Source organism: Oncorhynchus gorbuscha, linkage group LG02 (assembly GCF_021184085.1).
Source record: "Oncorhynchus gorbuscha isolate QuinsamMale2020 ecotype Even-year linkage group LG02, OgorEven_v1.0, whole genome shotgun sequence".
Classification (NCBI taxonomy): domain Eukaryota; kingdom Metazoa; phylum Chordata; class Actinopteri; order Salmoniformes; family Salmonidae; genus Oncorhynchus; species Oncorhynchus gorbuscha.
Window position 1 is genome coordinate 69,299,322 of NC_060174.1, and position 25,827 is coordinate 69,325,148.

The following is a 25,827-nucleotide window of genomic DNA, read 5'->3' on the forward strand; positions in this document are numbered from 1 at the left end:
TATTTAGGGGAAAAGCTGATATTGACGCTCCAAAAACAAACACAGCATAACGTAGGTCACTATTAGGTCCTTGTTTATAGCTTAGAACCTCACTGGGGTATTGGCAACCCATAAGGCCTTGTCATAACAGCATAATATCCACTCCAAATGTGTTTTTCACAAAGACTCTTTTGAAAGCCATCTGAGAGTGAAACCAGCTGGCTGACCCTCTCCACACACACACACACACACACACACACACACACACACACACACACACACACACACACACACACACACACACACACACACACACACACACACACACACACACACACACAGTCTCCATATAGCTTTACTGCGGGAGGAGGAGGAGGACACTGGCTGGAGAGCCAGAGTAAACAGACCCTCCAGAGCCGGACGTGTGGGATCCCTCCTGATCTCAACCAACCACAGACAACCTTATGGGCTGGAGAGAAAACTAAGCAGCGTTTATTTACAGAACAAATTATCCAAAACTGACCTCGCTCACCCTGAGCACTGAGCACACAGCAGATGCCGGACACCTTAGAAGGACAGGAAGCTTTGGTAGAGATAGACCAAATAGCCTACAGTAAACCACAATACTCTTTGCATTCTTTAGCTTTGGGACCCATGGTCTATCCAGGTCAACAGACCAACATGGACCAGGTTGGTTGGTATGCAGAGGGACGATTGCAGGTTTGGTTTGGGGTCAATTGACAGGGTTGTCTAGGGGGGATCCTTTCAGGTTCACCTCAGGTCCCAGGATGCAACAGTCTGAAGGCCTCATAGTACCGTGTGCTGAGGGGGAGGAGGGGGAAGCTGAGTGGGAGATGGGGAGCTCCATGCCTCAGGCCAGGAACAATCATTCAGAGATGGGGAGCTCCATGCCCCAGGCCAGGAACAATCATTCAGAGATGGGGAGCTCCATGCCTCAGGCCAGGAACAATCATTCAGAGATGGGGAGCTCCATGCCCCAGGCCAGGAACAATCATTCAGAGATGGGGAGCTCCATGCCTCAGGCCAGGAACAATCATTCAGAGATGGGGAGCTCCATGCCTCAGGCCAGGAACAATCATTCAGAGATGGGGAGCTCCATGCCCCAGGCCAGGAACAATCATTCAGAGATGGGGAGCTCCATGCCCCAGGCCAGGAACAATCATTCAGAGATGGGGAGCTCCATGCCTCAGGCCAGGAACAATCATTCAGAGATGGGGAGCTCCATGCCTCAGGCCAGGAACAATCATTCAGAGACACATTCCAGGCTCTCTTCAGGGGCAATGTGTGTGTGTGTGTGTGTGTGTGTGTGTGTGTGTGTGTGTGTGTGTGTGTGTGTGTGTGTGTGTGTGTGTGTGTGTGTGTGTGTGTGTGTGTGTGTGTGTGTGTGTGTGTGTGTGTGTGTGTGTGTGTGTGTGTGTGTGTGTGTGTGTGTGTGTGTGTGTGTGTGTGTGTGTGTGCATGCATGCTTGTGTGTGTGTGGAGGTGTGATGACCTCTGACCTGTAGCCCCACAGGCACTTGTTAAAGCCCTCCATGTCTTCCTCAGCTCACTGAGCACCCCAGGAAACCAGCACGTAAACAAGGAAAGCAATCAGGAAACACTGCTTTCAGCACAGCTCTTACAACACACAAACACACACACACAAATACCATTACGCACACACACACATGCACACACACACCTACATCCAAACACACAAAGGTTCTTTCAAACAACTTGCCGATAAAGGAAAGAGGATCCATTTGTTAGTACGGGAAATAAAAACAAGATATACCAATGCAAAATTCACTCTAAATGCACTTTATATAACAGCACTGTGCTTTGTTGAGCTGCAAACCAATACAGCACGACCAAAACTGACCAAGCAGTGAAAACAAATGGATGGTTACAGCTGCATAACGGTGTGGTTTTATTGTGGTTTATTGCAGGTCTTAGTTTTACTCTGGTAGAGTGATAAAATCCCTTTGTCAGGTATTCAAGTGTTCCTAGTGAGCAGTATTCTCGTTGTGTCAGTGTAGTGCTCTTCTTTCTAGTGGCTTGGCAACACACCTGGCTTACAGGGTCCATTTGTCACAGCTTTGTTTCCATAATGGTTAACTGTAGATCACTGGGTTGTGTGTGGGAGTGTGTGGTGTTAGGACAAGGGAACGCGACGTGAGAAAAAGGTAACAACGTAATCTTGCCATACTGTCACCTCCAGCTCAACTCTCAACAAAAACACTGCCAACTCAATTCAATGATAAATCACAAACCAGGTTTAAAATATCCACACCAAAACGACAAAGAAACAAATTGCTTTAAAAACCATTATGATGTGGTGAAGAACGTAAGCCGTGCCAAGATTGCTGCCGGCAGGAGAGAGAGAGAAAGAAAACATAGGAATGACTGAATGCCACATTTAGCTTGAGCTGTGAGTGTGTGTTTCCTTTTAAACAAACACAACCACTTGAGCAGACTTCAGCCAGCTAGAATGAACCAGCTCCGGCCCTGATGTGAGGATACGAATGCTCCTAAAACATACTGTATGGGGAGATTACACACACGGTTCACTCCTCCCACCCCCCTCTCCCTTCCTCCCTTATTCCCTCTTCCTGACTCAGTCATTCACATCTTATGGTGGACATGCTGGGAGACACATTCCATTCAAACGGTGCTGCTTCTCCCTCATTAGTTCATTATTCCAGAGCAAGAACAGGAGGAAACTGACAAGTCCGTCAAGAACAGGGACATCAAAGGGAGACTCTTTAGAGCACAAGACGGCCTAGCCGTCAGCCTCATCATCCGTAGCGGAGGAGTCTCATTAGTGAAGGAACACAGTGAATCACAGTCAGGATCAAATAGACTGGAGGGAGACTCATTAGCATACGGGATGACGTAGCAGGTCAAGCCTCCTCATCAAGCTGCATTAGTCCATAATACTCCATGCTGTGTTATTACTGACGGTGTCACAACACAGGACTGTGGGCTGTCCCTCTGGTTCTGTCCCTCATGGTTCTGTTCCCTCCTTCTCTCACACTCCTTCCTGACCTCCTTCAGAATGAGATATCTGGCCCAGCCATGGCTGAGAGAGTCTCAAGGCCAAACAAGGTTTGGACAGGAAGGAGGCTATTATCTCAGGCCAGTGTTCGTCATTCACAGTCCAGGAAAACACAATTCAAAAGAGGAAAAACATAGATGTGTTTCTCTTGGGAGAGATTCCCGTTTGAGGCTGAGAGCATTACAGAGCATTCATTAAGGAGAACGTTGGCTGTTAAAAACATGGAGAGGCACGGGGAGGAGGGAGCGGTGGGACCGATGGGTAAGGCTGCTTAGCAACATGTCGCCACTCCAGGGATGCATCATTCGGATTTGCAGGGGGAACAAATGATTTCCGATTGCTTTTAATGGGCATCATTTAATGTACGGATTGTTCAATTACAATGCCGAATGTAGCATTGAGAAGAGGAATGAGAGTGTCATAGCAGGGATGCTCTAGGCGAGGCAGCTACACAAAGCTGCACTATTCTGTCTGAGAAGCACCCTGAGCACAACACCCGTACAGGTCTAGAATGGTCTTGTACTTAATGGTCCTCTGTTCTCTCATCTGTTGTTGTGCCGTGGAGACGGAGAGACAAGACAAGGTGGCATACTTAAAATACTCGTCCAAGTAGGGTGGGAAAAGCTAAGCTATGGAGCGAAGCACCTGAGAACTATCTGTTTATTGAACAGGGGCCACTTTGAACGGATGGAATGCAGCACAGCAGGCCACTGGGCCATCATTGACCTGCTACCTCTACTGTCCCTTTACTCTGGGGTAAGAAGGAGGCCTGTACACACACACACTCACACCAGCCCGGCTTGAAAAAGGGCAATAAAGACATGCTCCGGGAACTCTGGCGACTACTAAGTACGTTTTAAACCTTCTGCTTTGGGCTGGACGTGTCAATGTGTAGTTCATACATGCATAATCTATGAGTAGAATTCCTGTTTTACCTCAATTAGGCACGAAAACCCTAGTTTGAAAGCGACTGTTTTTCTGGACGCTGTGCTGCACCATACCATTAGCACTTCCTCAACACATTACTGCTATGACACATAAAGCCAGTAATGGGGCCGCAATCTAACTTACTCATAACAGTGTTTCCCAAACACCATATGTCTTCATAACTCCATGATATATTCAAATTGAAGCCGGAAGTTTACATACACCTTGGCCAAATATATTTAAACTCAGTTTTTCACAATTCCTGACATTTAATCCTAGTAAAAATTCCCTGTTTTAGGTTAGTTAGGATCACCACTTTATTTTATGTGTGAAATGTCAGAATAATTGTAGAGAGAATGATTTATTTCAGCTTTTATTTCTTTCATCACATTCCCAGTGGGTCAGAAGTTTCCATACACTCAATTAGTGTTTGGAAACATTGCCTTTAAATTGTGTAACTTGGGTCAAATGTTTCAGGCTGCCTTCCACAAGCTTTCCACAATAAGTTGGATGAATTTTGGCCCATTCTTCCTGACAGAGCTGGTGTAACTGAGTCAGGTTTGTAGGCCTCCTTACTCGCACACGCTTTTTCAGTTCTGCCCACAAATTTTCTATTGGATTGAGGTCGCTCTGGATAAGAGCGTCTGCTAAATGACTTAAATGTAAATGTAAATGTCAGGGCTTTGTGATGGCCACTCCAATACCTTGACTTTTTTGTCCTTAAGCCATTTTGCCACAACTTTGGAAGCATGCTTGGGGTCATTGTCCATTTGGAAGACCCATTTGCAACCAAGATTTAACTTCCTGACTGATGTCTTGAGATGTTTCTTCAATATGCCATCTATTTTGTGAAATGCACCAGTTCCTCCTGCAGCAAAGCAGCCCAACAACATGATGCTGCCACCCCCGTGCTTCATGGTTGAGATGGTGTTCTTCAGCTTGAAAGCCTCCCCCTTTTTCCTCCAAACATAACGATGGTCATTATGGCCAAACAGTTCTATTTTTGTTTCATAATACCAGAGGACATTTCTCCAAAATGTATGATCCTTGTCCCCATGTGCAGTTGCATACCATAGTCTGGCTTTTTTATGACGGTTTTGGAACAGTGGCTTCTTCCTTGCTGAGCAGCCTTTCAGGTTATGTCGAAATAGTACTCGTTTTACTGTGGATATAGATACTTTTGTACCTGTTTCCTCCAGCATCTTCACATTTGCACTTTTTCCCATGATGTCAAGCAAAGAGGCACTGAGCTTTAAGGTAGGCCCTCAATTGACTCAAATCAGAAGCTTCTGAAGCCATGACATCATTTTCTGGAATTTTCCAAGCTGTTTAAAGGCACAATCAACTTAGTGTACATATACTTCTGACCCACTGGAATTGTGATACAGTGAATTATAAGTGAGGTAAGGTGGGAAAACTCAGAAGTGAAATGACAACATTGAATAGTGAACAATAATATTTGTGTATACTGAACAAAAATATAAATGCAACATGTAAAGTGCTGGTCCCATGTTTCATGAGCTGAAATTAAACATCCCATACATTTTCCAAACGCACAAAAAGCTTATTTTCTCTCAAATGTTGTGCACACATTTCCTTACATCCCTGTTAGTGAGCATTTCTTCTTTGCCAAGATAATCCATCCACCTGACAGGTGTGGCATATCAAGAAGCTGATTAAACCGCATGTTCAATACACCGGTGGTGGGTGGGGATAATAAAAGGCCACTCTAAAATGTGCACAACACAATGTCACACAACACAATGCCACAGATGTCTCAAGTTGAGGGAGCGTGCAATTGGCATCCTGACTACAAGACTGTCCACCAGAGTTGTTGCCAGATAATTTAATATTAATGTCTCTACCATAAGCCGCATCCAACATCATTTCAGAGAATTTGGCAGTACGTCCAACCGGCCTCACAACCACGTGTGATCACGCCAGCCCAGGATCTCCACATCTGGCTTCTTCACCTGTGGGATCATCTGAGACCAGCCACCCGGACAGCTGATGAAACTGAGGAGTATTTTTGTCTGTAATAAAGCCCCTTTGTGGGGAAAAAAATATTTCTGATTGGCTGGGCCAGGCTCCCCAGTGGGTGGGTCTGGCTCCCAAGTGGCCTATGATCTCCCAGGCCCACCCATGGCTGTGCCCCTGCCTAGTCATGTGAAATCCATAGATTAGGGCCTAATTCATTTCAATTGGCTGATTTCCTCATATGAACTGTAACTGAGTAACATCATTGAAATTATTGCATGTTGTTTTATATTTTTGTTCAGTAAATAAATATAAAATTATGAAAGAAGGATTGCTGTTATGAATTTGGTCGAGTCGTGAGAGATGTGGAAAAACTATTGTTATCCATCAATAATGATAAGCCACCAGGCATTGACAACCATGATGGGAAACTATTGAGACTGCTAGCAGACTGTATTGCCACCCCTATTTGCTCTTTAACCAAAGCCTAAAGGAGTGTGTGTGTTCACAGGCGTGGAAGGAAGCTAAAGTCATTCCACAGCCTAAAAATGGGAAATCACCCTTTGCTGGATCTAACACCCCTCTTTCCCTCGGTTTTATTATATATATATATTTTTTTAAACAAATTATTTGCCACTGGTCTCACACAAAGCTAGAATGGCTATTTATGCAGATGATTCCACACTACATGTCAGCACCCAAAGCCAGTGTGTTCACTGAAATTGTAAATAAGGAGTTACAGTCAGTATCCGAACTGTTGATTAATAATAAACTGGTCTTAAATACAGCTACAACTAAAAGCATTGTATTTGGTTTAAAACTTTCTCTAAGACCTAAACCTCAACTGGAGTTGTGTGTGAAAGGTGTGACCATTGAGCTGAGGAAGCTAAACTCCTGGTTTTTTAACGTTGGATGGTCAATTATCATGGTCAAGTCATATTGACAAAGTTGTTGTGAAGACGGGAGGGGTATGTTTGTTGTAAAAATCTGTTCTGCGTTTTTGACACACAACTCAACTGTGCTACTTGTTTAGGCTCTGGTCTTGTCCCATCTTGATTACTGTCCGGTAATATTATTTTCCACCATAATTTGCAAATAAATTCATTGAAAATCCTACAATGTGATTTTCTGGATTTTCTTTCTCATTTAGTCTGTCATAGTTGAAGTGTACCTATGATGAGAATTACAGGCCTGTCTCATCTTTTTAAGTGGGAGAACTTGCACAATTGGTGGCTGACTAAATACTTTTTTGCCCCACTGTATATTACTGTGTTGAAATGTCCAAATTGTCTGTATATTCAACTTCACACAGCTTTGACAGACATACTTACCCCACCAGACATGCCACTAGGGGTCTCTTCACAGTCCCCAAATCCAGAATGAATTCAAGGCAATGCACAGTATTGAATAGAACCATGATCACATGAAACTCCCTTCCATCTCAAATGACTCAAGCAAACAGAAAAGGGTGCTTTAAATAAACTAATAAAACAACACTTCACAACATAATGCCTCTCCCCTATCTGACTTAGTTGTAATGTCTATGTTAATGTTTTTGTAAATTGGTAAGTATGTTTGTAATATATTTTCGTTATCAGTCGGACAACAGGAAGATAAGCTATCGCCATTAGCATCAGCTAACGGGGATCACAATAAAATGTAATATACAATGAAATGCCTTGTTCATATAGCTAAGTGCAGTTTGCTCATCCACAATCAAACAGAAAAGGCCACGGTTTTGTTTAAAGAGTATATTATAAATCTCTATATCACTGTTAGTCCTATCAATATGGGCCAGTCCCATCAGTATGTACACAAGCCTGTTCGGGGCTAGCGGTGTTGTTAATAGGACTTCATTAGGCCTCTCTCCACTGACCTGCGCCTCGTTCTACTGTTAGTCGTTAATAGCCTGCACCACTGCTGATCTCAGTGACCAGACAGTGTGTGTTGACCGGTTGTTACACGTTCACAAACCCTTCGTCTGTTCTTGCTTATTTACTCCGGAAGAATGACTATTTCAAGTCACTCTTGCTCTTTCGCTCACACACACACACACAACACACTCTTTCTCTCTCTCTCTCTCGCTCACACACACAACACAGTCTTTCTCTCTCTCTCTCACACACACACAACACAGTATCTCTCTCTCTCTCTCACACACACACACAACACACTCTTTCTCACTTTGACTCTAAGTGTAACACTGATAGCGGCAAAGCTGGCACCCTGACAGGTGATTACCCAGGAGAAGGAACAGTCAGGACACTAAAACAATATAAGGAGGACATGGTCTCACTCTTTATCTCAGGATCTCTGCTGGTGTGATTGCCAGTGATTCATAATAGCCACAAGGGGCAACAGTGACTGAGTGCTGTTACTTTAGACAAGTAGACGTTATAGACAGGGATGCCGGGTGGGTATACAGTAAGCATCTGCCTCTGGTTATAAAGTTTGCATGTTCAAAATCCAGCTATAGAAAGTAGCTTTTTATATTGTTGTTTTAAACCTAACCTTTACTATTCGGAGTTAATGTCTAAACTCAAGAATTCTGAGTTAATGCCTACACTTCACCCGGGAACATACAGAGATGTAACCAAATACTTCAAAATGTGATGTTTGGAACAACTTCGAAATGAGATTTTTGATAAACATCGATGAACGTCTCATTCTGACGTGAGACTATGAGAGCTTTTTATTTTACACAACTAAGGCAATAAGAGCACATCCTGGCTGTCAACAGTCAGACCATAATTCAGACAAAGACCAATTGATGCCACACCGCTGGGCTTGGCACACAACGTTAAAGGACGAAACAGATAGTAAAGTTGTGTGCAGCCTCAGTCGGTCGATACTTATCAACTCACCCCACCCATGCCATGCCATGCCATCTTTAATTGCCGCACACAAGCACACGCTCATAAACGCTCACACATGAGAATAGACTATTACAGGAATATTACTTTTCAAATTCAAAGTCAAAACCCAAGTCCGATAAGGTGAAATAGTGCAGTCTTTACCTGAACAAATGTGAATAAATCCGAGTAGAAAGTAAATTCCCACTGAACGCGCAGGCATCATTCCAAAGCAGCAGAGGACTGAAGCTAATTTGTATTATCCACAAATGTTTGATACGGCCTATTCGATCTAAATAATAATATTTATTAAAAAAAATGTTCTGCTTCCTTCTTAAGTAAAAAGCCTACCACGCCGTCTCCAACTCTCTTTTCTGTGGCTGTGCGCTGCGCTTGTGTAGCCTATGCTGAGAGCAAGTCTCCGAATAACTCAGTGCGGGACGATTGGTATTTCTGTACACTGTTACAAAGATAATACTTTACTGATAGCTCACACAAAACCTCCCGGTCACATTATTAAGGTTGCCCACGAGATCGTCCACATAACTGGGATCTTCTTCTCGAATCCGAGTGAGCTTCGTAAATCCAAGACTAAACTCTGAGGTTTTAGCGGAATTCATCTGTGATCAAATATTATTTCCACTTTTTCCATAGTTTTCTTTCGCATGAGTGATATGGCAGAGTCCAAAATCCAAACGTCCAACTTCAGTTCAGTCACTTTCCTGATTTGATTTGCCTGTCTTTCAAACCCGCCGGCGCTCACCCGACTTCGTGCACTTAGGGCTGAAGGGACGTTTGAAAAGGGCAGCGCTTAGTGAGTGCTGCATAGTGTGCGCCACTCTTCCCAGTCCGCAATGGGGGTTTTCATAGAGGCTATTTTAACACGGGAAACCTTAATTGAATGTATTTACCTATTACGTTAGAGTGTGCAAATGTTAGTCTAAATCTAAAACCAATATTATTTTACTTAATATGATTGTGGCCAGCCAGAACTACTTCGCGTCTTGCTTATTTAATTAATTCCATTTAAATTAAGTGTCTTTGAATTCTTTTTTCAACTAATGTGTCTTACCAAATTGATTAAAATTATACTAAATTATATGAGCAGTCGAATTCGTCTACTTGCAGAACAAAAAGTGATGGAGACATTTTAGATTTATTCTGCAACGTTTCTCTACTCAAACAGCAGCAGAATAAATGTTAAACAACAGCCAATGGTGTCCCCTGTGTGAGGTTTATAAAGTGAAAGGGATTGTTTGACAGACAGGGTTCTCCCTTTACATCCTATTCAATGAAAAGTCAAAGGGACGGCACGACGTCGTTCACCCGCTGGGAGACATAACTGTGTTTAAAACGACCGTGTGAACCAAGGTCTCACACCATATGTGTTTATATGTGACCTTTCAATCCCGCAAATGGCTCACTTGGGCACAAGATATTATCTTAATAAGCCAATTAAAATTCACTTTGGCAGAGATTAGCCAGGAGCAGTGTTGCACTTCTCTTAATCATGAATTAAGATCAACCCCAGGGACCTCTCAGTCTCAGCATTCCAATGGCAATGCCAACATCAGACAGAATGACCATTTCATTTTCAAGTCCAGTGCATGAATTTGAATGCACTTAATTTATTTTGTATCTTTTTTAAAAATATAAGAATACACAAACATCTGATTTTGTATGAATAAAAGCGTATGAATTTCATATGAAAAAAAATGATGTAGCATAGTGAGAACATATTTTAAATAAAACCAAATAAGAACATTTTACCATTGAATAAGTGTCGGCAAAGATACATAACTCTCCTGAGGGCTTAATTGGTTTATTGTAGGAATGTAGTGGAATCTGCCTTACCCTGCTCTCTGACTTGCTTCATGACCAGAGAGCAAGCACGCCCTCTGCTGGCTGACTTGCGTCATGTTAGAGATTATTTACAAGAGGGTATTCTTCTCTTTCGTGCTCTTTCTACAAAACAATTGTACAGCATTGACCTGCTTTGATGCTCTATCCGTTTTCCAACATGGTAACTCATATCACATGTTTTCGTGGCTGAGGGAAATTCCAGACTATTTTCATTTCCAGCCTACATTGGCTGAAAACTATAAAAGCTGTTTTGGTTTTGTACTAAGCGATTGACTAAGGGGAAATAGATGTTGATGACCGACTGTTGGCATGTCCTGCAACATGTGAGACATTCCTTAATATTAAAATATGCAACATGTTACACATTACCCTAACACATGAACCCAGAGCTGCAGAGTGTCAATTTCTCTGACTCTCTCTCTCTCTCTCTCTCTCTCTCTCTCTCTCTCTCTCTCTCTCTCTCTCTCTCTCTCTCTCTCTCTCTCTCTCTCTCTCTCTCTCTCTCTCTCTCTCTCTCTCTCTCTCTCTCTCTCTCTCTCTTTCTCTCTCTCTCTCTGTTTCTCTGCCTCTCTGTCAAAAAAAGCATCTCTTTACTCCCATGTGTCCACATAGAGAAACCTCAGCATTGCTCCTACGGTGGAAGAAAGCCTTCCTTCCCTGCCTCAAATCTCTTTATTGCTCTGAGTGTGCCCCTGCCGGCCCAGCTGTATGCTTGCAGATGAAACGAGAGCAGTTCTGGAACCAGTACAGCACACAGCAGCATAGCAGCCCAGCCCAGCCCAGCGCCACTGGTAAACAAGCAGTAAAATATGGGTACTTACAGGCTAACCATCAGCACATTGAGTTTTTCCACCCTTTCACACACATTAACACATGCACACTTTTTATAAGCAGGCAAGTCAGTTAAGAACAAATTCTTATTTACAATGACGGCCTACAGGAGAACAGTGGGGTAACTGCCTTGTTCAGGGGCAGAACGACAGATTTTTACCTTGTCAGCTCGGGGATTCAATCCAGCAACCTTTTGGTTACTGGTCAAACACTCTAACCACTAGGCTACATTATGCAGACTCCTTCCCTATTTTCTGTCCTATAACCTCAACGTGACAACTGCTTGGTCCTGTAGAAGATGAATGACAAAACAAGAACATGTGATCTACTTTCTCGGTCTTCCATCCTTCCACTTTCACTACCCCACCCTCTACCTACCCCATTCCCCCCATCCCCTATCACTCTGGATACTCTTCTCCTTGTACCCCTCCATCTCTCTCTGGGGTAAAGGAAGGATGAGGTCATTATTTAAAGGGGGTAAGGTCGTGTAGATCAGTTTTGGACGGGTGGGAATCAATCAAAAGCTCCAGGGTCAAAGGCTGAGGGAGTACAAGAAGACAAACAACCACTTAATCCTGGACACATACTTCCCATTGAATTATCCCTCTGGAACCAGTCCCCTCCCGAGACAAATAGTGTTGAAAACTGTTCTCCTCTCAAAACACGAAAGGATCAATGTCAATACATCCAATGACATTCTGTGAGTTTGCCATCAAATCCCCATTCAGAGCAGAGGAGCAAATGTGCTAACTAACCTCAGAGGATGTGGTGTCGAGAAGAGGAGAAGAGGCCTCCCTCCAACCACATCACAGTGTAGAAGAGTCAGAAGGTTGCCTACACAAACACCCAGATTCTCCCAGGGAGAGCAGAGACTATAGTGCCAGGCCAGCTGCCTAAACAAAAGCTGCAGAGCGTGGCTAATGTGATAAATATGAAGTAGAGGTTGACTAGGACAGCTGACCGCACATGCGTGTGGCCAACATAACAGCAGGTGCAGCACACATTGCAGAGTGCAGAGTTTATGATTTCTACGGTACATTTCACAGGTCCGCAATGCCTCTCCAAGACTAAGGTAACCACAGCAACAGATCGTACAAGTGGACACAAAGAGAAAGGAGAAATAAGCCAGAGGCATCAGACAATGGCAAATATTGAAAATGATTGTTTTGCTACTCAAAGCTCCGGCTTTAAATTGGTTCCGAGCCAGACCAGAGAAGGCTGAACCAAAACACCAACTAAAACTGTCACTGATATTCATGGAGGAATAAATCATATTAAGTGCTATCTCCATAGATACGAACAGCAACAAACACTGCATAATTAGTGCTTTGAGGTTAGTGTATAATTGCATAATGGCATAGTTAGTTCTGTATAATCAATTAGTCATAAGTGATTGATGTTTTGTTTCTCTTTCATAGGAAAATGTCTGTGGGGTCACCTTCGTCGTGAAGAGTAGCGTCTACAGAACTGATTTCTTTGTGTTTTCACACAGAAGAAACATGCCTCTGTCCATCCCACTCCATCTTTCCAACAGCTTGTTCTTTGTGTAGCTACCAGTATAACGTACAGTACACCTGCAGGTGCTACTAAACATATGCCTGACTAGCTATGTGTTCCTGACAAGGACATCTGGAATCCACCCTATACAAGGCATGTATTGCTGTCAGGCAGCTTTCAGTAAATAAAATCCAGTGTCTTTCCCTATAAAAGCTCATCACAATCACAAGAACTCCATAGAAATGAGCTCCTCAATCACTGAGGACATTAAGGGCATTTGGGAGTCAATTAAGCTTACGTCGTTATTATGTGTGTTTCATGGGGTTGATGGATGGTATTGTGTACATTACAACAATATTTTAGTATTACACAGTACAATTTTACATTTGGTATTCCTCATAGAGTGCATAATCACTGATGGCTGTTATAAGTGGTCTTTGTTAACGTTGGTGGTGTTAACCAGTCAATTTAGATTCCAGTTTGTCTAAACTCCATTCCTGGGTGTCTGGCACTAACACTATCTTCCCTTTCTCGCTTTCATATTTCTCATCTTCAAATATTTTCCATTTCACCTCCCCCTCTTCCTGCGTCTTCCCTTTCTCCCCATTATCTGTAACAACCCATCCACCAACTCTCCCATATTCCACCACTCTCTGCCTCTCTCCCTCTCCCATTCGTCAGCCCCACTCAGCGCAGAGCGCAGCACTCTAGCCACTCAGGGTCATTCACACAATGCGAATGTGGAATATGACAGAGGGCCTTCATATTCTCTATCTTACAGCACGTCTGGAACTGCTGATGCACAAACCGTGCTGCTCTTCTCTTTCTTCCCTCTCTCCGGCTTTCTCTTCTCTGCAAATTGACAAACTGAATGCCACTGTGATGTTCCTCTCAATCGCGATGATGCCTGTTGGCTTAACACATGGAACCCATGTGTTAGATGTGTTTGATACTATTCCACTCATTCCGCTCCAGCCATTACCACGAGCTTGTCCTCCACATTAAGCTCTGTCTGGAAAGGCAGTGTGCTATAACAAGCTGCTTCCACGGCACCTACTCAGCTGTAGGTGTAACGGATGTGAAACGGCTAGCTTAGTTAGCGGTGCGCGCTAAATAGTGTTTCAATCGGTTACGTCACTTGCTCTGAGACCTTGAAGTAGTAGTTCCCCTTGCTCTGCAAGGGCCGCTGCTTTTGTGGAGCGATGGGTAACGATGCTTCGAGGGTGACTGTTGTCGATGTGTGCAGAGGGTCCCTGGTTATCGCCCGGGTATGGGCGAGGGGACGGATGTAAAGTTATTCTGTTACATTGATGCTGTTGACCCGGATTACTGGTTGCTGCGGAAAAAGGAGGAAGGTCAAAAGGGGGGTGAGTGTAACGGATGTGAAACGGCTAGCTTAGTTAGCGGTGCGCGCTAAATAGCGTTTCAATCGGTTACGTCACTTGCTCTGAGACCTTGAAGTAGTAGTTCCCCTTGCTCTGCAAGGGCCGTGGCTTTTGTGGAGCGATGGGTAACGATGCTTTGAGGGTGACTGTTGTCGATGTGTGCAGAGGGTCCCTGGTTCGCGCCCGGGTATGGGCGATGGGACGGACGTAAAGTTATACTGTTACATAGGGTTACAACACATCATGTGCATCAACAGTCTCTGGTACCTCAAAGGCACTACGTCAAGGTCTTTACAGTTTATCAGTGGAATGAGGGGTTTGTGATCCCTCTGCAGTGTGAATATGCCATAGGCCATTCAGATATATGGTAAACGTGTCCCATGTTCAGACTTTCTCAGCATCTGTGAGAGTCCTGGAGCACTAAGCTACTGGCTTTAACTGTCCATCGTGTTTCTGTTAGTAGGACCCCGCCAAACCCAGAACTACTGGCATCTGCACGGACTATGGTAGGCGATTTTCTTTACCTTCCTAAAGGTCTCCTCCTGCACTGCAGGTCGTTGATTGGTTTGGTGACATCAGCTAGACCCAGTAGGTACCTGCCTAGGTAGTGACCCAGTACACCTCAGATCAATCACATTTCTTGGCAGTTCCAGCTGGATCTTTAAAAAGATATACATTTTACCCCTTTTTTTCTCCCCAATTCCGTGGTATCCAATTGGTACAGAATGCTACTGTGATGTCCTCTCAATTGTGTACTATTCCACTCATTCAGCGACGAGTCTTGTCTCATCGTTGCAACTCCCGTACGGACTCGGGAGAGGCGAAGGTCGAGAGCCATGCGTCCTCCGAAACACAACCCAACCGCACTGCTTCTTGACACAATGCACATCCAACCCGGAAGCCAGCTACACCAATGTGTCAGATGAAACACCATACACCTGGTCAGTGTGCACTGCGCCCGGCACAGGAGTCGCTAGAGCACGATGAGACAAGGATATCCCTGCCAGGCAAACCCTCCCTAACCCGGACGACGCTGGGCTAATTGTGCACCACCCCATGGGCCTCCTGGTCGCAGCCGTCTGTGACAGAGCCTGGGTTCGGACACAGAATCTCTGGTGGCACAGCTAGCACTGCGAAGCAGTGCCTTAGACCACTGCGCCACCCGGGAGGCTCTGATGGCCTGGATCTTGGCAAGCTTCCTACAGTTGCAACATCTTGCATTCCTAGCAGCAAATTATTCCTCTTTAGCATGTGCCTTACCACATCTGAAGCATTTGTCGTTCAAATTGCATGTCATTTTGCTTTGTACATGCAAGTTTTTGTGCCTCTGTTTGTTATTGTGCGATGTGTGTTTTATTGCTACTTCACTGAGCTGTGGACCGTTAGCATTAGTCCCTTGTTCACTAATATGCTCTTTTACTTGCTCTACTGTAACTGCCTCACACGTTCTACTGATTTGTCGATTGTCAACTCAGGCAATAACTGAAGCTTCTATGGCAACTACTTATCCAATGTACCTATGACCAACCTGCCCCGGATATTTTAGTTCTTGGCAGTATCGAAAGAGCATGCATCAGCTAGGTTTCCGCAAGCTTTTTGGCGCGCTAATGAATAATGTTCGCTTTGGGCACAAACTTATTGTCCAGATTACCCATAACGGTCTAATAATCATTCTGATTCTCCTCCACGGAAAACATGAATCAATCAATCAATCAAATAATTTTATAAAGCCCTTTTTACATCAGCCGATGTCACAAAGTGCTTTACAGAAACCCAGCCTAAAACACCAAACAGCAAACAATGGAGATGTAGAAGCACAGTGGCTAGGAAAAACTCCCTAGAAAGGCAGGAACCTAGGAAGAAACCTAGAGAGGAACCAGGCTACGAGGGGTGGCCAGTCCTCTTCTGGCTGTGCCGGGTGGAGATTATAACTGAACATGGCCAAGATGTTCAAACGTTCATAGATAGTAATAATTACAGTGGTTGTAGAGGGTGCAACAGGTCAGCACCTCAGGTTTAAAATGTCGGTTAGCTTTTCATAGCCGATCATTCAGTTAGAGACAGCAGGTGCGGTAAGAGAGAGAGAGAGTCGAAAACAGGCGTCATCAGGCCAGTTAGTCCTGAGGCATGGTCCTAGGGCTCAGGTCCTCCGAGAGAAGAGAGAGAGAGAAAGAGAGAGAGAGAGAGAGAGAGAGAGAGCGAGAGAGAGAGAGAGAAGTTATTCCTTCCCCAGCTAATAGAGCAGAGCACATCTTGTACCTCTCCATCCTCTTTGTTTTGTTGATATCCTGTAACAATTAAATTATTGGCTCCATTCTGGGCAGTGTTCTGGGTGACTGAAGTCAAAGTTTTCTGGAGGTGGAAACCTAGCCATCGCTGCTGATCTTCTGACACCATGTAATGTTATGCTTATATGACGAATCCAGAGGTGAATATAACCTTGGTTGACTTGAATGAAACAGTAAGCATAGCTAGGTAACTAGAGACATAATACCGGAGACTGTTTTCACTGGACTTGTTACTTGACGGGTGCACAAGGACCAAACTCGTCCAATCACCTTTTATGGCGTCATGAGTAGACTTGCGTCCCACACTATAATAAAATAGTTCCAATACAACACTGTCGACATGGTAGGCAAGGAGGCACAAATGTATAGGGTGTTGATGGGTTCATCTTTCTTCCATGATCCTCCATGTAACACCTACCAGCCTTGACAGAGGGATGCCAAATGTTGACATTTTGTTTGTTCAATGTAGCCCTTCGAATATGTATAATATAGTCAATAACAGATCTGAATGATGTGTTTTCAGATAATACTGTGTGGTCAAGATAGCTTCCTGGCTGTGCCTGATCACATCTGAATTCCTTTCACTGGATAGTTGTGTTAAAATGGTGAACAAAGGGAGTAAAATATGGTCCTGACCCTTACATTCAAGCTGTGATCTTTAGCAAATTCCAATCTGTTCTGTGCAGCCTGAAAGTGCAGTTTGTCACTCTTCTAGGCCACGGGAGAGAAGGCTCTGGGAATGGAATGGAGAGAAACTCAATCAATTTGCTTATTTGCTCTATGACGGTACCTCCCTTGACAGTGAACCTTTACAATAATATACCAAGGGAAAACGGAGGAGAGATTGAATTATGTTGCCTTTGGAAGGAACACTCGAGGTCCCGTGGCCGCTGCTGAACTGGCATCCAGTGAATTTATAGTCCCGACCAGCTGAAGGGAACACAATCTACTGCCTGGGACTGTTTGGTCCCAGTCATGACGCTGAATTTCCATAATTCTTGGAGTTAAATATTAGAACACATTAGTTTCATTTCCTAATGGCCAGTGGCTCCTTTCGCCTAGTTTCCACAGATTTATGGAAAAGACAGTTGCCTATAATAATCAAAATCCTAGTTGCACAGGAGTTTGGTATGTGCAGACTCTTGACAATTTAGAAAATTTGGGCCAATGATCGAGCATTTTTAACATGCTCCATCATGATTTGGGTCATGGTTTACCATCCAGTTCTATGATAATAATGGTGTCTCAGCATTGGGTGGCATGAAACCCCCTGTTGATTTCACCTACTCATTTTCTTTCTGTAAGGTGCTGAACTGGAAACAAATGTGGTTGAGTTAAAGCAGTTCTGCATGGAAGAGTGGGCCAAATTTCCTCCACAGCGAAGTGAGAGACTGATCAACAACTACAGGAAGCGTTTGGTTGCAGTCATTGCAGCTCAAGGTGGCACAACCAGTAATTGAGTGGAAGAGGGCAATTACTTCTTTACACAGTGGCATTGGGTGTTGAATAACGTTGTTTGTGAAATAATTTAAATACGTATGTAATTGTTGTGTTATTTGTTCACTCAGGTTCCATTTATCTAATGTTACGTTTTGGTTGAAGATCTGATAAAAATCAGTATCAAAAATATGCAAAAGATTGAGAAAATGAGAAAAGGGGGCAAACACTTTTTCACAGCACTGCATGTATAAACTCAAAAAAAGAAACTCACTGTTATCTCACTGTCAAATGTGTTTATTTTCAGCAAACTTAACATGTGTAAATATTTGTATGAACATAACAAGATTCAACAACTGAGACATATACTGAACAAGTTCCACAGAGGGGGGGTCAAAATCAAAAGTAACAGTCAGTATCTGGTGTGGCCACCAGCTGCATTAAGTACTGCAGTGCATCTCCTCCTCATGGACTGCACCATATTTGCCAGTTCTTGCTGTGAGATGTTACCCCACTCTTCCACCAGGGCACCTGCAAGTTCCCAGACATTTCTGGGGGGAATGGCCCTAGCCCTCACCATCTGATCCAACAGGTCCCAGACATGCTCAATGGGATTGAGTTCCAGGCTCTTCGCTGGCCATGGTACAGGCCTTGGTGTAACGCTCATTCCTTCAATGATAAATGCAAATCCGACCATCACCCCTTGTGAGACAATACCGCTACTCGTCAGTGAAGAGCACTTTTTTTGCCAGTCCTGTCTGCGATTGTGGGTTTGTGCCCATAGGCGACATTGTTGCCAGTGAGGACCTGCCTTGCAACTGGCCTACAAGCCCTCAGTCCAGCCTCTCCCAGCCTATTGCGGACAGTCAACTCGGGCAGTTGTTGTTGCCATCCTGTACCTGTCCCGCAAGTATGATGTTCAGATGTACCGATCCTGTGCAGGTGTTGTTACACGTGGTCTGCCACTGCGAGGACGATCAGCTGTCCGTCCTGTCTCCCTGTAGCGCTGTCTTAGGCATCTCACATTACAGACATTGTAATATATTGCCCTGGCCACATCTGCAGTCCTCATGCCTCCTAGCAGCATGCCTAAGGCACGTTCACACAGATGAGCAGGGACCCTGGGTATCTTCCTTTTGGTGTTTTTCAGAGTCAGTAGAAAGGCCTATTTAGTGTCCTAAGTTTTCATAACTGTGACCTTAATTGTCTAACGTCTGGAAGCTGTTAGTGTCTTAACAACCGTTCCACCATTGCATGTTCATGAATTGTTTGTGGTTCATTGAACAAGCATGGGAAACAGTGTTTAAACCCTTTACAATGAAGATCTGGGAAGTTATTAGGATTTTCATGAATTATCTTTGAAAGACAGGGTCTTGAAAAAGGGACGTATCTTTTTCTCTGAGTTTATATAGTCTATTTATCCAGACTAGAGTTGCTAAAATAATATATTGACTTTGTTGATCTACATTACATTCCTGACCTGAATGTAAAGTATGTGCTTTCAAATATTGCAAATTTGGCTACATAACCCATATATTGCCATTTTTAAGAGTAAACAATAACATTCAAGGCTGAAATGGAATTCTTATAGAAAGAGAGATACAGAGAGATACAGAGAGAGAGAGAGAGATCCTTGCAGTACCTGTATAGCCTAGAGAGTTGTCATCTTCATGTTCAGACGAGGGGGTGGGGGTGGAATCTTCATTGGCCCTATCCCGTGTGTCTGTATCTGCAGAGAAAAACAAAGAATTGATTAGACCATAAGAAACTGCCTCCCTCTCTCAGTCTAACACTTTGACCTCTTACTATTAGGTAAAAACAATCTGTCGGTCTGCCCCTGAGTTAGGCAGTTAACACACTATTCCCTGGGCGCCGAGACGTGGATGTCGATTAAGGCAGCCCTCCCCCTTCCCCGCACCTCTCTGATTCAGAGAGAATGCCGCAAGACACATTTCAGTTGAAGGCATTCAGTTGTGCAACTGACTAGGTATCCCCCATTCCCTTATTGACACAGCAGAGATCGTTCCTCAGATTGTGCCCATGTTGCCCTCCGTCATTCGCTTAAAACTGGGGAAGAAAATAAACCCGAAAAAGACTAGCAGGGTCAGTGACTGAGTCCGAAAACCATTAGAGAAATAGAAAACGGAGATAGACAGAAGGAAAGAGAAAGAGAAGTGAAAACAGAGTGTGTAAAACATAAGCCTTTCCATCAGACATCTCAGTCCAATCTCCCATCACACAGCTGTTGACCTTCCATAATGTCACGTAATGAGGACGTCTTGCTGTGAGAAAGATATCATCACCTGCAACTTGATAGCCTGTCTATTAGGTACACCCATCAAGTAACGGGTCGGACCCACCTTTGCCTCCAGAACAGCCGGAATTCTTCAGGGCATTCTACAAGATGTCAGAAAAGTTCCGCAGGGATGTTGGTCCATGCTGACGCAATGGCATCACGCAGTTGCTGCAGATTAGACGGCGGTACATTCATACTGCCAACAGCCTGTTCCATCTCATCCCAAAGACGCTCTATTGGGTTGAGGTCTGGGGACTGTGCAGGCCACTCAAGTAAAGTGAATTCACTCCAAGCAATGTTTTTCCAATCCTTAATTGTCCCGTGTTGCTGATCACATGCCCACAGGCTTCTTGTTTTTAGCTGATAGGAGTGGAACCCGGTGTGGTCTCCTGCTGCAATAGCCCATCCATGACAAGGACCGACAAGTTGTGCTTTCCAAGATGCCGTTCTGCAGACCACTGTTGTACTGCACCGTTATTTGTCTGTTTGTGGCCCGCCTGTTAGCTTGCACGACTCTTGCCACTCTCCTTCAATCTCTCTCATCAACGTGCTGTTTTCGCCCAAAAGACTGCCGCTGACTGGATGTTTTTACTGTTGCGCATGAAAAGCCCCGGCACACCTGGCACCGACGATCATACCACGCTCAAAAGTCGCTTAGGTCACTCGTTTGCCCATTCTAACGTTCAATCGAACAGTGACTGAATGCCTCAATGCCTCTCTGCCTGCTTTATATAGCAAGCCACTGCCATGTGACTCACTGTCTGCAGGAGTGATCCATTTTCTTGAACGATACCTAATAAACTGGTGAGTGTATACAGCAGTAATGTAATAATCATAATGGGGTTTCAACAGAACAGCCGCACCTGACAGCATCCAGTTCAATCCAATCCTCAAAACTCTACTTTCATTCAAATCAAAGCAAATTGTATTCGTCACGTACACAGTTTACAGCAGGTATAAAAGGTGGAGCGAAATGCTTGTGTGATAGCTCCCTCGACGTTAAAGTAGAATAATCAATAATACAGTTTTCTACAATCACTTTGGCACTAAGTCCGGAACTTTGATGTCATTTTTCAAAAACTCTAAACACAAAACTCACAACCAATGATCAAAATGCAAGTTTTGCAAAACTCTAACACTTTTTCCAATTGCTTGGATACAATACACATAAAGCTAAGATCATTTGTTCATTGAACTAAAATCACCTGTTCAAAATGACACAACTTAACATCAAAGTATTACCATTTCAAAATGCAATTCACACATTACATCTGAGTTGACTGTCTATTCATTGCATTACAATGATCTAACTATCAATTGATACAACTGCTCAAAATGAGAAGTACCTGTTGCGTTACTCTTAATGCATAGTTTTATGGAAACTGACAAACAATATTCCATGTTTAGATCATGAAAGTTTCAGGATGACGAAATCCAATTACCGTGGAACATGAACCAATTGGACTACATTATCTATGGGTGTAATATTTCCTCATCATTCCTTATCAGACACTGTTTCTATGGTCCCATAAATCAATTTTCCAGACCATGTTTTCAGATTTCACATTACTGTACACTCACATTACTGTACACTCACTACACTTTATTAGGTGCACCTATCTAGTACTGGGTAGGACCCTCTTTTGCCTCCACAACAGCCTGAATTATTCACGGTGTTGTACGTTAAGAGATTCCCTTCTGCACACCACTGTTTTAAACAGCTGTTATTTGAGCGTCTGTGGCCTTTCTGTTCGCTTGAATGAGTCTGGACACTCTCCTCTGACCTCTTTCATTAACAAGGTGGCTTTGCCCACAGAGCTGCAGCTCACTGAATGTGTTTTGTGTATCGCACCATTCTCTGTAAACTCTAGAGACTGTAGTGCGTAAAAATCCCAGGAGGGCAGCTGTTTCTGAGATGCTGGAATCACCATGTGTGGCATCAACAATCATACCACGGTCAAAGTTGCTTAGATTACGCATCTTACCCGTTCTAATGTTTGGTCTAACAACATCATAAGCTCTCTACTCTATATACTCTATATATTGAGTTGCAGGCAGCCACATGATTTGCTGTTCGAACTGTCCTTGATGAGCTAAGTCAGGTCTGTAGAGCTGATGGCATGACCTATGTCATTGTGTGGGATACTGTCAGGTTCCACCATGCTCAAATGGTGCCTGTGCTTACCCCATACTCTCCTTTCCTTAACCTCTTCAACCTATGGGGGCGCTATGTCATTATTGGATTTTTTAAAACGTGCCCGTTTTAAGAGCAATATTTTGTCACGAAAAGATGCTCGACTATGCATATAATTGGCAGCTTTGGAAAGAAAACACTCTGACGTTTCCAAAACTGCAAAGATATTATCTGTGAGTGCCCCAGAACTGATGCAACAGGCGAAACCAAGATGAAACTTCAAACAGGAAATGAGCAGTATTTTTGACGCTCTGTTTTTCATTGTCTCCTTATATGGCTGTGAAAGCACCACGAATTAGCCTGCCCTTTCTATCGTTTCTCCAAGTTGTCTGCAGCATTGTGACGTATTTGTAGGCATATCATTGGAAGATTGGCCATAAGAGACTACATTTACCAGGGGTCCGCCCGGTGTCCTTTTTTGAAATTGTTGCGTAATCTCCAAGCTGCTCGCATTCATCCATGTGATTGAGACGGAGAGGAGACTTCCAGGAATGATATATCATGAAGAGATATGTGAAAAACACCTTGAGGATTGATTCTAAACAACGTTTACCATGTTTCAGTCGATATTATGGAGTTAATGTGGAAGAAAGTTTGGCGTTTGGATGAATGAATTTTCGTTTTTTTTTTGGTAGCCAAACATGACGCAGAAAACGGACCGATTTCTCCTGCACAAATAATCTTTCAGGAAAACTGAACATTTGCTATCTAACTGAGAGTCTCCTCATTGAAATAAATCTGAAGTTCTTCAAAGGTAAATGATTTATTGAATGTTTTTGCTGGTTTCTGTGAAAATGTTGCCTGCTAATGCTAACGCTAAATGCTAACGCTAAATGCTAGTTTGCTATGGTTGAGAAGCATATTTTTTAAAATCTGAGATGACAGTGTTGTTAACAAAAGGCTAAGCTTGAGAGCTAGCATATTGATTTAATTTAATTAGCGATTTTCATATTATTATTTAGTTAACGTTGCGTTATGGTAATGGGCTTGAGGCTGTAGTCATGATCCCGGATCCGGGTTGGCTCGACGCAAGAAGTTAACCCGATTGAGGAATTTTTCTCCACATGGAGGTGGAAGGCGCCCTCACGAACAAGCCGCCCTTCTCCAGGCCATGGATGACTCATGCAATGACATCACGGCAGACCAGTGTCAGGCCTGGATTCGCCATGCCCGAAGATTCTTCCCAAGATGTTTGGCTAATGAAAACATCCATTGTGATGTGGATGAGAACCTGTGGCCAAATCCACAAGACAGGGTTGATGGAAATATAGAAGTACAGTAATTAATGTTTTGTTTTGCTTTTTACAGTAAGCCAGGTGAGGAACACTGCAGTGATGTTTTACAGTAAGACAGGTGAGGAACACTGCAGTGATGTTTTACAGTAAGACAGGTGAGGAACACTGCAGTGATGTTTTACAGTAAGACAGGTGAGGAACACTGCAGTGATGTTATACAGTAAGCCAGGTGAGAAACACTGCAGTGATGTTTTACAGTAAGCCAGGTGAGGAACACTGCAGTGATGTTTTACTGTAAGCCAGGTGAGGAACACTGTAGTGATGTTTTATAGTAAGCCAGGTGAGGAACACTGCAGTGATGTTTTACAGTAAGCCAGGTGAGGAACACTGCAGTGATGTTTTACAGTAAGCCAGGTGAGGAACACTGCAGTGATGTTTTGCAGTAAGACAGGTGAGGAACACTGCAGTGATGTTTTACAGTAAGCCAGGTGAGGAACACTGCAGTGATTTTTTACTGTAAGCCAGGTGAGGAACACTGCAGTGATGTTTTACAGTAAACCAGGTGAGGAACACTGCAGTGATGTTTTACAGTAAGCCAGGTGAGGAACACTGCAGTGATGTTTTACAGTAAACCAGGTGAGGAACACTGCAGTTGACCTTTAACTGTTTTTTCTTTTTTTGTAGCTAATTATTTTTGCCTTGATTCAAAGAAACCTATGTTGTGATTTTATTGTATTTCATCAATAAATTTAATATTTTGTTCAATGATTCCACTGTGTCTGTAGTATTCTCTCTACTAGTCCTTTTACAGTGATGTAGTTACGTGTAGTAGCATAATGAAACATGTATCACATATTTTGTACTACAATATTGAATGATTGTACGAACAACTACACAGTGAAACTATCGGTATCTCGTGTGTGGGTGATCTAAATGAATGTTCCTATGGTATTTCATGATAAATGGGTTATTTGAACCAATGATTCTGCAAGAACAAGGTTTCTTTAACGATATGAATGCACAATGCAATGTATTGAACATTGGGCAGCCTGTGTTACAAGTGATGACCGTTTTGAGTTTTGTGTCTAGAGTTTTGAAAAAGGACCACAAGGTTCTGAAGTTAGTGCCAAAGTGATTGTTAAAAACTGTAAGAAGTCAAATAGAAAATGTATTTTAAAAAAGCAGCAGTAATAGAAAAGGGACTACTAATAGCCTGATATGTACACAATAGGATATACAGTATAGAGTATGCATGTTCTCTGTCAAGTATGATTGTATTTACAAATATAAAGTGTTAGAGTATCAATATATATTACAATCACATCAAATTGTATTTGTCACATGCACAGAATACAATGTCATCTTGGTAAGCAACTAGTGTATATTTGGCCTTATGTTTTAGGTTCTTTGTCCTGCTGAAAGGTGAATTTGTCTCCCAGTGTCTGTTGGAAAGCACACTGAACCAGGTCTTCCTCTAGGATTTTGCCTGTGCTTAGCTCTATTCTGTTTCTTTTTATATACAAAAAAAACCTCCCTTGCCGATGACAAGCATACCCATAACATGATGCAGCCACCACCATGCTTGAAAATATGAAGAGTGGTACTCTACAAAGCTTTGTATTCAGGACATAAAGCTAATTTCTTTGCCATATTTAGTGCAGCTATACTTTAGTGCCTTATTGCTAACATGATGCATGTTTTGGAATATTTTTTATTCACTACAGGCTTCCTTCTATTCACTCTGTCATTTAGGTTCGTATTGTGGCGTAACTACAATGTTGAGAATCCATCCTCAGTTTTTTCCTATCACAGCCATTAATCTCTGTACCTGTTTTAAAGTCACAACTGGCCTCATGGTGAAATCCTTGAGCGGTTTCCTTCCTCTCCGGCAACTGAGTTAGGAAGAACGCCTGTATCTTTGTAGTGATTGGGTGTATTGATACACCATCCAAAGTGTAAATAATGACTTCACCATGCTCAAAGAGATATTCAATATCCAATTTCTTTA

General features: G+C 43.2%; 1 protein-coding gene across 1 annotated transcript in view; it reads right to left on the reverse strand.

Moving 5' to 3' along the window:
* The window catches only part of LOC124008338 (roundabout homolog 1-like), a 223,192-nt gene that overhangs the window by 146,562 nt on the left and 50,803 nt on the right, over positions 1-25,827 (reverse strand). Inside the window, 1 exon segment of the mRNA XM_046319510.1 lies at positions 19,737-19,823. Coding sequence (XP_046175466.1) covers positions 19,737-19,823 — 87 coding nt within the window.